The sequence below is a fragment of the Suncus etruscus genome, chromosome 7 (assembly GCF_024139225.1).
Source record: "Suncus etruscus isolate mSunEtr1 chromosome 7, mSunEtr1.pri.cur, whole genome shotgun sequence".
NCBI lineage: Eukaryota > Metazoa > Chordata > Mammalia > Eulipotyphla > Soricidae > Suncus > Suncus etruscus.
Genome location: NC_064854.1, coordinates 104330063 through 104342097, shown reverse-complemented (window position 1 = coordinate 104342097; position 12035 = coordinate 104330063). Strand labels below are relative to the sequence as shown.

Here is a 12035-nt window from a genome sequence, read left to right as displayed (position 1 = left end):
CTTTAACTATAAAAAAAGAAGAGTTTTCAGTGCAAAATTAGTAAGTTGATAAATAGCAATGGCATAGAAACTGTTAAAGATTATGCAATATAAGTAACATCCCAAAGGCATTTTTGAATAGAGAAAGGTCATCTGGTGACTACAAAAAAAAAAAAAAAAACAAAAACCAGGTTGTTTTGGTGATTTAACTTCAGAGTTTGGGTGATAAAACACTTAAACACCCCTCTTTGTAAACAAGCTAAAGTTATTTACAGTTCATCGTGTTTTTTCTTAAATGGCCACTTTGGGTGTTGAGATACATAGTCTGCAGCCTGGAGGACAAGGTACATAAATTCTTCTACATCAAAAGAGTAGTTGGTAAACTTGGGGTGCTCCCCCAGAGTGGGGTGGTGGCCCTGCAAAAAAAATCAAATCCAAATCAATATGTCGTTGCAAACATGACTTTCAGCACAGGAAGACAATTATTTTTCTTAGAGCAACTATTTTAATGTGTGTCTTATATTCAGTGGTCAGCAGATTTTTTCCACTAAAAGGCTACACATAATACTTTTCCTGCTCTGTAGGCCTCAGAATTTCCACCACAGTTACTCAATGCTGCCACTGGAGTTCTCATGCAGAGACAAATACCACAAATCAGATCAAGGGGACTGGAGCTTCAATAAAGCTTTATTTATAAAAAAAAAAAAAATGAGGGAACAGATTGTATAGTTTGTTAATTCTTTGTACAGAATAGATCTTCCTAGGCTTAAATATCACACCATAGAGATACTGAATGATCAAACGTCCCTTTCCCTGCTATTTTTAAATACAAAATACAACAGCTATTTCAGAGAATAACAATAACAATTTTTTTGGTTATTTGGGCCACACCTGGTGATGCTCAGGGGTTACTCCTGGCTATGCGCTCAAAAATCACTCCATTGGGGAACCAAATGGGACGCCAGAAATGGAACTGAGATCTGTCCTGGGTCAGATATGTGCAAGGCAAATGCCCTACCACTGCGCTATTGCTCTGGCCCCTACAATTTATCTTTGAGGTTCAATGGGTTTTTCAAATGAACAATTTATTATTTTATTTTTGCTTTTGTTTTTTTTGGGGGGCCACACCCGGCAGCCCTCAGGGGTTACTCCTAGCTCTGCTCTGCTCTCCGAAGTCGCTCCTGGCAGGCTCGGGGGACCATATGGGCCAGGGATTGAACCCGGGTCTGTCCCAGGTCGGCCTTATTTATGTAAGGTAAAAGACCTACCCATTGTGCTATCACTCCAGCCCCAACAATTTAATATTTTAATCCAATTAAAAATCAAGGGACATTTTTGTTATTTTGTTACCTTATCTTGAGGAAAGACTTTGTTTTGCTTCCGCCAAGTGATGTAGTGGACACCTCTCAGCCTGGCCAGGTCTAAATAACAGCGTTCATCTTCACAGTTGTACCTAAGGAGCCAAGAACATCTATAAGGGAACTTTGTTGGGAGACATCTACCCTATCAATGGCTCTCTAGGAAAGGAAATTATCACATATATATTTTCTTGAATATGGTTTGATATATGGGCAGAGCAACAGTACAGGGACAAGATGCCAGCCTTCCTTGTACATGGTGGCAGTTCATATGGACCTCTGAGCAGGCCAGAACACAGGTGTATGTGGCCTAAAAATCAGAAGAAAGAGAAAAAGAAAGAAAATGGTTTACTATCCAGTGAACAAGACAGGGAGGGCATTTTTGTTATTTCGTTGATTTTGGCTCTGCACACAGGAATTACTCCTGACATTTTCTCAGGGGCCACATGCGATGCCAGGGATTGAGCTCAGGTCAGTGTGTGCAAGGCAAACGCCCTACATGCTACAGTATTGCTCTGGTCCCAGAGAGTTTATTTTTAAAGTATTATAACTATATTACCTTAATTAGCACACATACACAGAGGATTATCCTCTATTAGTTGAGCCATCAGGGTTATAGTTCTGACCAGCAATTGAATATAATATATAACATTATGTATTATATATAATCTAGCAATGCGTCAAGAACTAAAGATGGGTCCTGATTGCAAGGTAAAATAACTATTATTTTTTGTTGGTTTTTTTTTGGGGGGGTCATACCCAGTGACATTCAGGGGTTACTCCTGGCTATGCACTCAGAAATCACTCCTGGCTTTGGGGACCACATGGGACACAGGGGGTTAGAACTATAGTCCTTCCTAGGCTAACGTGGGCAAGGCTAGCGCCACTGCACCGGCCCCTTGGTAAAATTATTAAGGAAAAGAGGGCTATGACACCATAAGCAGCCACCAAATTTAAGGAATACCTAGAGCAATCATTTCTGCCTTAGGGGCCTCATTTCCCTGTAGACTAAGTCAGTAAACGGGTCACTTATGTCGAGGAGCCATTTCAGCATAATAAGTTATTAAAGTAAATTCTTTTTTTAAAAATTTTTGGCACAGGGATGAATTTGTTGTATATAAATTAATATGTTTGCTTAGCATGCAGCCAATCTGACTTGCTCCTTGTCACTGCCTGGTTCCCCAAGCAAATCTACAGTGATCCCAAAAGCCCAGACCAAGAATAGGACCTGAGCACCACTGGTTATATCCCTAACTTGCCACATCAAAATAAATAAAGATGGAAAATAAACTTAAATAAACTTATGGATGTTTTTGTGGTAAGAAAAAAAAAGACATGATATAAAATTTATTAACCATTTTTTGTTTTGTTTTTGTTTTTGCTTGGGGGCCATATCTGGCAGTGCTCAGGAATTACTTTTGGCAAGCTTGGGAGGCTGGGGATTAAACCCAGGCTGTGTTCGAGGCAAGTGCTTTACTCTATACTATTGCTCTGGTGCCCTTAACCATTTTTTAAGCAAATGATTTAGTTGTGTTAAGTATATTCTCCTTGTGGCAGAGCCAATAACTAGAATTTTTCAAAAATTCTGAAATACTAAAATTTGCAAAACTGAAACACTGTACCCTGTAACCTTTCAGTTGCAGCTTCCTTTCTTTCAGCTGTTGGGGGCAGAATTATCTTTCTACTTCCAGTCTCTTGCATTTACCTACAAGAGGTGTCTCATAGAAGTAGGAGAGCACAGATTGTAAGTAACTGATTTCACTTGGCACCATGTTTCACTCATGCTGTAGCATGTGACAAAATTTCCTTTTCTAAGAGGGAATAATGATGTCCAAGGCCATATTTTATCTCTTCACCCATCAATGGATATTTTGGATTGTTTCTAGCTCTTTGCTGTTGTGAATAGCACAGCTCTGAACACGGGTAGGCAACGCAGGGTTTCTTTGAAAACAATAATTTACACCAAGTACAGGGAAATGCCCACAGTTTGAGCAACACAGGCACAAATTTAGTGAGGCAAATCACAGTGTTAGCTCCTGTGCAGTTGAGACATAGGCAGGAAGAAACAGCCTGCTTGCTAAATAGAACGGCAGGCTGCCGACTTCACAAGTTTAGCTTTAGGTCTTTTTTTCTTTCTAGGCGCCTAGATGATGTAACTTCTCTGTCATGATTAAATATTAAGCCTTTAGATGCTCTGAATAAAAGTCTCAGCATGCATGATAAGCTGCTGCAACATAAAAACTATCCCCCAAAACTTACAGTTCAAAAACAGCAGCCCAGTCTGGGAGAAAAAGTAAGTGGGTAAGTCCAGCTCCATGCATCCCAATAAATATGTCTGTGTTATGAGTGATGCGGAGTTGATCCAAAAATCCAAGTTCCCTGTGAACATAAGAAAAACAATAAACAGATGCGGAAGTAAGACAATGTATTCAATAAAATTAACTCCTAATTCATGGTAACAATATTTATAGTCATGTCTTTCTCAACTTAAATCATATCCAACATGATTTTTTGCCAAACTTCAAATGTACTGAAGAAAAAAAACTTTTTAAAATTACTTCATAATTTTATTTATTTTTTCCGAGATAAAATCACCTTTAAAAAAACCTTAGGTAAGGACTCTCTGTCCACCCTGAGGTGATGCTGGCCTCTGGCAGAAGTACTTCATACCATGTGGGTCCCAGAAGCTTCCACATCAACCTATACTATATCAAGGGACCACAACACAGTTCCGTCCTGACCTTCTGCTTGCTGCTTCACAATCTCAGGACAGGCAGTGAAGACAGAATGCAACTTCCATCTTAATCCTTCAGCATGTGTGTGTGTGTGTGTGTGTGTGTGTGTGTGTGTGTGTGTGTGTGTGTGTGTGTGTTAACTACAAAAAGTCACCCCCAGCTCAATAAGAGCACTAGAAACCAATGGGGGGAAGACATGGATGTGCCTTAAGCTCAAGGAGCAAAAAAACACTATCATTAAAGACATAGCAATGCCAGTAAATCCTCAGGGAGTATCTTTAGTTACAATATGATGAGGATATTCAATGTTCAAAAATGATAGTACAAGCAATCAGCAAAGCACAAGAAAGTATGAGAACTGAAATTTAAAAAAATAACCACAACAATCAAAAATGATAGAAAGTATGTGATATAAAAAGTTAATAGATGCTCTGAACAGTAGAATAATAAAAACTGAGCAAAATATCACGGAGTTTCAAGACAAGAAGGAAGCCACTGCTACAATATGGTCAAAAGTAGAAAATAGTCTGAAAATAAATGAACCATGGGATGAGTTCAAGAGGAACAATATAAGAACCATCAGAGTCCCTAAAGAACAGTAAGGCAAATGCGATGAAGAAGAAATAGTTAAGGAAATCTGTTATTGGTGGAGAGAAGGGAACACTAAAGACGGGATTGGTGTTGGAATATTGCATTTCTTTTTGTTGTTGTTTTTGGGTCACACCCGGCTGTAATCAGGGGTTACACCAGGCTCAGCATTCAGAAATCACTCCTGGCAGGCATTCGGGACCATGTAGGATTATGAGATTTAAACTACCATCTGCCCTGGATCGGCTGTGTGCAAGGCAAATGCCCTACAGTTCTGCTATCTCTCTGGCCCGGAACATTGTATTTCTAAACAACTCTTATTATGAACAACTTTATAAATGGTGTCTCATTAAACATTACTAAAAGTAGATTTAAAAAAAGAGAAAGGAAAGGAATGTGTTCTCTTAAACATTTCTTACAATTAGTTTTCGATTGTTTTCAACTAATTTTCAGTTAGTTTTGTTTTTGTTTTTGTTTTTGTTTCATTTTGTTTTGGGGCCATGCTCAGAGATAATCAAGGCTTGTTCCTGGCTTTGCACTCAGGAATCAATCCAAGCAGTTACCCCTTATGGTAAGGGATGCCAAGGACTGAAAACACAGTCTGACAAGGCAAATGCCCTACCCCTTGTGCTATCGTTCCAGCCCTCTAAGTATTTATTGTTCTAAAATGCACGGATATTTATTATACTAAAAATAATAAAAATGTAAACATGAAAAGAAAAACTTAGATAAATTTCTTTAAGAAGAAAACATTGCTGTCCTGTGCAAAACTAGTAATAGCTGACATAAACAAATGTGAAAATACATCAATAAAACTAATAGAACATAACTCAAGTATAACAATATACCTTTGCATGGTAAAGTACTGAGTTTGACTATCTCATTATGAAAAAGTAAAACAGACAAATATTACCAAGATGTGATGCTAAATTAGGGATAGAGTGAAAACTATTTCCTTGTGATAACAAGACTACTTTTTAAGCAAATGGACCTTTATCAGACACCAGCCATTTTTCTACCTTTGTACATTAAGACTAAACTTGTCCCCTCAGTTCAAGATATTCAAAGATGTGCAAGATTGGAAGTGAAATCAGTACCAGAAAGGTTCACTGAAGTGAGCTTGAAAGGAATACTGGAAGTAAGGACAACACTCTGGATAAATATTACAGCATTAGATCTACCACTTCTATGTAACCAAAGTCAAGAAAAATAAATGACCAAGAATGGTTATTACTTACTTATATTTGTAATCTACAATCCGGACTTCAAATACAGATACCGTTTTCAGTGCATTTACAAGCTAGGGAAGAAAAAAATAAACAAACACTGAGAATTTCTTTCCCTTCCTTTTTCTGTGTTGCTTTCCTTTGAGTCCTAAAATTACTCCTTTTTTTCCTGGGTTTACATCTGGTGGTAGTCAGAACTTACTCCCATCTGTGCACAGGGATCATTCCTGGGGGTGCTCAGGGATATATGGGGTGCTGGGGATTGAACCAAGGTTGACCATGTGCAAGATAAGTTCCATATCTGCTATATACTTCTTTCTTTGTGTGTGTGGTTTTTTTGGGTCACACCCGGCAGTGCTCAGGGGATACTTCTGGCTCCATGCTCAGAAATTGCTCCTGGCAGGCACAGGGGACCATATGGGACACCGGGATTTGAACTGATGACCTTCTGCATAAAAGGCAAACGCCTTACCTCCATGCTATCTCTCCGGCCCCTGCTATATACTTCTTACTTATCAGGTATTAAATATCCTGCAGAACAATTGTTTAGTTTTGGTTGGGTGCAAATGTGAATTGTTGAGAGCACACAACCACAACAAAAGTGAGCTCTCATTTGGGCTTTTTCATTAATTATTCCTTCAGCTATAACAAATTTGTGGGCAGCTTTGTTTTTAGAAATCATAGTAAAATATTTTCTTCTTTTTTTTTTTTTTTTTTTGGTTTTCGGACCACACCCGGTGAAGCTCAGGGGTTACTCCTGGCAATGTGCTCAGAAGTTGCTCCTGGCTTGGGGGACCATATGGGACGCCGGGGGATCAAACCACAGTCCATCCTAGGCTAGTGCTGGCAAGGCAGACACCTTACCTCTAGCGCCACCGCGCTGGCTCCAAAATATTTTCTTCTTAACCACTATGTCATCTCAGATCCACCATTCATGCTCTTGACCTCATCCTTTAAACTGTGTCATTTAGAACTAATGCAATAGAATGGGAGGTAAAGAGCTAGCCTTGTATGTAATACAATTTGGTTCAGTTCCCAAGCAGTGCCAAGAGTGATCTCTGAGCAGAGTTACAGTAAGCCCTAAGTACTACCTCCTGTTGCCCAACCCTTCCCCTGCAAGTAGGGGGGGGGGTATTATTTCTTTTTAGCAACCAGAAAATAACACAGTACACTAACCTATTATCAGATAGATAATCATAGCTCCATATGTTCCTCTCAGTCAGTTTATTACAATTCAGTGTCTGAGGTCACTGGCATTCATGACTGTTGCCCTTGAGTCCTGCTGTCCGTGCAATAATAGTGGGTACCCTACTTTGCAATTATATCCCTGATGGTGCATTTCAGCTGTGTTGGCATTTCCATCCTCATGGAATCATACCAAGAAAGTGTTGATAGTAAGCTGTTATTTTTAAGGATATGGCAAGACCTTAGAGATGCCCCCATTTTCCTGCAGCAAGCATGTGTGTTTCCATTTCTAGTCTTCCTCCAGAGAGGAGGACATTTCCCTTCTAACATGTTTAGTTCAAACCTGAATTTTGGGCAGGACTGCACAAACTTACAAAAATGGAGCATTCTAGGTTTTATTATCTATTCACAAATCAAGGTCAAATCTTTGATGTTGCCTGGGTGTTGGCTTTTCAAGTGATGATCAGCATTCAGGTGAACAGCAGCCAGCAGGATGCTCACTGGCTTAAAATCTAAGTTCAACTATCAAATCTCACCCTTGTTAACATCATTAAGGCAATCTGCACTCCTGGCTCTGGAAGCAGGGATGTGACTATATTAGAGCTTTTTGATACTGTCCATCTCTATTGGACTTCTCAAAGTCTGATGCTGTTCCATTCTGATACACTAGGAACAATGATCGGTCTCCTTATTTTAAGACACATTAGGCAACAAGGAGTAGGGCAGTTGCCTTGCATACAAGTCCCAAGTTCAATACCTGGCATCCCAAATGGTCCCCTGAGCCAATCAGGAGTAATTCCTGAAGGCAGAGCTAGGAATAACCCTTGAGCATCAGCTGGTATGCCCCCCCCCAAAGAACAAACAAACAACAACAAAAGAAGTACTGTAGTTAAGTAGCAGGCTACTGAAGGGATAGGAGTGAAGAAGACAGTACAGCACAGAGCACAGTCTAAGGAAAACACTTAGCACTAGCACAAGGCTGACCTGGGTTCAATCCCCAGCACCACATATGGTCTCCCAAGCCCTACTGTGAATGATACCCGAGCACAGAGCCAGGAGTCAGTCCTGAGCACAGCTGGATGTGGCCCAAAAACAACAAAAGACTCTGAAACCTCTGCTCACATCTCATTACTCTGCTCACTGACTGATGAACTTGATTATGTTCTGGGTTTGTTTACTTAAAGGACCACCTAGTACCAAAGATCAAACTCAGTGTCTCATAATACTAGGCATATATTATGGGTCTTTTTCTTTTTTTAACTTCAAAGCATTAGTATTCTCATCCAGAATAGAGGATAATAATAAAATACCTATTAGTGGGTTGGGGGAGAGATCATAGGATATACATAAGGAGCATATATAGTTAGCATTTGATAGAGCATTTATCTCTACCAATATATACTATGGTTATGCCTACTGAGATTTCCATCTATCTACCCCAACATGCATTATTTGATATGTTCTGACTTACAGGTATTTAAGGAAAACAAACAAAAAAACTTGTTTCTTTCATTCACAAAGCTAATGAGCAGTGTCTCATTATACCATATGTTCATGGCCTCTGTCATCCACATGGATCTCAGCAAGAGATGCTGACTACATCATTCTGTTTAGCCTATACATAAATTCATGTAAAATAATTTATCTATTGAAACTTTGCTCTCCCTTCCTTCCTACAAATTTTTTATCCATCCAAATTGCACTAAAGTGTCCAAGCTAAAAGTCTCAGCATTCACATCTGAATCTTAGTACCAGTAATGTTAGCATTACTTGATATGAAAACTGACATTACAACAGTATCGTAAGTTCTGTATCTAGATAGATCTCAAATCCATGCATTTTGTCATTTCTTCTCCATTTGTCTTTGTCCTAGTTCTTATCAGGATTGAAGTAACTGCTCTGAGTTATCTCCCTGATTTAATTTTGGAGGTGGCCACACCTAGCAGTGCTCAGGGCTTACTCCTGGTGGTGTAGTGCTGAGGATTAAACTGACATTGGCCCATGTGCAAATTTCTGTACTATTTCTCTGGCTATTTCTCCCATTACTCTATAAATCCCACTCCTACTCTTTTTTTTTTCCCACTCCTACTCTTAATCATCTCCTTGATCCTATTCTTGCAACAAGAGTGATTTAAAAATAATTATCAGTTCATATCTCCTCTGTCCTTCTTTCCTATTTGCTGCTATAAAAACTTACCACTAACTTAGTGTCTTAAAGTAACACACATATCTATCCCTTTACAGCTCTTTACATAGAAGTTCAACACATGAGAAAGAAGGTTCACTGAACTAAAAACCTAGGTCCAAGCAGGTTATTTCTAGGCTCCATGATCTTCCCCTGCTCCACCTTCAAAGGCAGTAGCACTGTACTTCCTGCACTCACATGCCCCTTTCTGACATTCTCTAACTCCCCTTGCTCCTCTGAAGGAAGAGAGAACCTAAGATATAACCAATGAAGCTAAGCCTCTCTTAGGTGGGAACTTAAAGCACATTTGTGATTTACCTTGAGTCCCTCATAATCCAGCATAATCCCCCCTATTATGATGATTAGCAACCTAGTAATTTCATCAGCAGTTTTAACTTCCCTGTCTTGCTAATCTAACCTATTCACAGGCTGCAGAGATTAGAGATGATCTTTTTCTTGGGGGTGGATGAAGGGGCAATTTTCTTCCTATCACATCCTGCTTCAAACTTCACAGTAACTTCTGTCTTCTCATCAAAGTCTATGAGAGCATATGAAATTTGACTTCCCTGTACACGTCCAGGGCTCTGTCTTTGCCCATCTCACATTCCCTCCCTCACATGTACATCCCAGTCACACTGGTATCCTCATTTCTGGAACACAAAAGATATTTGCTCTGGACTTGGCTGGCTTCTTCTCAGGTCACTTCTCAGCCCCAGCAGTGCCTGTATCTGACTACCTTCCTGCCAACTGCATGTCTATACTCCATCACAACCCCTGCTGTATTTCCTCTGTGCCCCAAACAATGCCTGCGCTCACCTTATTCACTAACTTTACTACTTTCCTGTCTTTTCTGTCTCACCTTCAGAGCACAAACTCAAGGATAGCAGGCACCTTACATCTCATATTCTCTACAACAGCTCCAAAGCCTAAAACAATGGCCCCACACATGGCATATGCCCAATACATTTTTGTGAAATAACTTACTATTGTGAGGATTAGCCAGGAGGTTTGCATGGGTCTTTTCTTAGTTTAAGTACAATTTTTATAGGAATGACTTCCAACAGTATGTGCAAGGTGCAAAGAGATTCCCAGTGATGCTTAATCTGTTGATGCTCTAGGGCCAACAGGAACACACCACCAGTGCTTGGCAGAGCTATGCAGTGCCAGGGATGGAATCCAGAATCTTGCACATGCTAGCAAGTGCTCTTGCAATTTAAGTAGGTTCCTGGCTCCCAGTTAAATATAATTTATGGGCTGATGCTACTGAAATGTGGTAGGACTCACTGAATAAACAATTTACAAAATTCACAGTCATGAAAAGAATCAGGATACTTTCAACTGAATAGACCATGGGTTGCTTAGGTATTGCCAAATTCCATCAACCAACTCCCCCAAAGATCTCATATTTTTGCTGCTAATGTGTTCAGAGACTGGCAAGCAGTAGTTCATTATAGAAAGAAGTAGAAATTCAGGGCTGGAGTAGATAAGACACTTACCATACCCAAATATGACCCAGGTTTGATACCTGACATTCTATATGTTCTGCTGAGCACCAACAGAGAGCAAATGCTGAGCACAGAACCAGGAGTAACCACTGAGCATGGCTGGTGTTGTTCAAAAACAAAACAAAATGGGGCCGGAGAGATAGCATGGAGGTAAAGCGTTTTTGCCTTGCACGCAGAAGGTCAGTAGTTCGAATCCCGGCATCCCATGTGGTCCCCTGAGCCTGCAGGAGCGACTTCTGAGCATGGAGCCAGGAATAACCCCTGAGCACGGCCGGGTGTGACACACAAAAAAAAAAAAAAAAAAAAAAACAGAAAAATAAACAAAATCAAATCCAATAAAATGTCTGGACATGGCCATCAAACTTTTCTAAATCTAATCATTTCAAACCAAAGCATTTAGTACTCTGTAAACAAATCAAGCTCATTAATCACAGAAAATCATATTCAGTGTGATGACATTAAAAATGTATCTAAAAGCTAACTAACCTCATTTTGGTTTAATATTTTCCGGTATTCTGTGCTCCTTGCAAGAATGGTAACTCGAATTTTTCCATCCTGTATTAAAGATAAAGGTAAAAACAATGCTGTGCATAGCTGAGCAAGTTATTAAACCTTAAAAATAGAGTTTTTCACAGAGATCATTCTGGACAATAATTGAGTGCTGAAAGGAGATAAAGTGATATGCATAATACCTCTTCAGTAATAGTATTGGAAGCCACAGTGTCTAAAGTGGAAAAAAAGGAAGAATAAGAGAGAAGAAAAGTATCTGCCATAGAGGCAGGCAAGGGAGCAGGCAGGGAAGAGAGTCAGAGGGAAACTAGGGACACTGGTGGTAGCAAATGTGCACTGGTGAAGGAACAGTTGTTGCATGTTGTATGACTGAAACTCAATCATGAATAACTTTGTAACTGTGAAAAAAAATGAGATTACAGCCCCCCATCCAAAAAAAAACTAATAAGTTTACAGCTATCCAACAATCATTTTCAGCCTCATTTCTTCAAAGTTCTCTCGAGGACTAAAAAAATGTACCATTACCCAGAGATGACAAAAACTGTTCATTCCGGGGCCGGAGAGATAGCATGGAGGTAAGGTGTTTGCCTTTCATGCAGGAGGTCATCGGTTCTAATCCCGGCACCCCATATGGTCCCCCGTGCCTGCCAGGAGCAATTTCTGAGCCTGGAGCCAGGAATAACCCCTGAGCACTGCCGGGTGTGACCCAAAAACCACAAAAAAAAAAAAACAACAAAAAAAACTGTTCATTCATTCCACTATTC

General features: G+C 39.8%; 1 protein-coding gene across 1 annotated transcript in view; it reads right to left on the bottom strand.

The window, feature by feature from the left end:
- Positions 1 to 201: 201 nt before the first annotated feature.
- The window catches only part of EOGT (EGF domain specific O-linked N-acetylglucosamine transferase), a 37884-nt gene continuing 26050 nt past the window's right edge, over positions 202 to 12035 (bottom strand). The window contains exons 12-16 of the mRNA XM_049777245.1: positions 11248 to 11316; positions 5899 to 5960; positions 3597 to 3716; positions 1330 to 1432; positions 202 to 395 (exon numbers count right to left, since the gene is read on the bottom strand). Of these exons, the coding sequence (XP_049633202.1) occupies positions 249 to 395; positions 1330 to 1432; positions 3597 to 3716; positions 5899 to 5960; positions 11248 to 11316 (501 nt within the window). The 3' untranslated portion in view covers positions 202 to 248. The remainder of the gene's footprint in view (positions 396 to 1329; positions 1433 to 3596; positions 3717 to 5898; positions 5961 to 11247; positions 11317 to 12035) is intronic.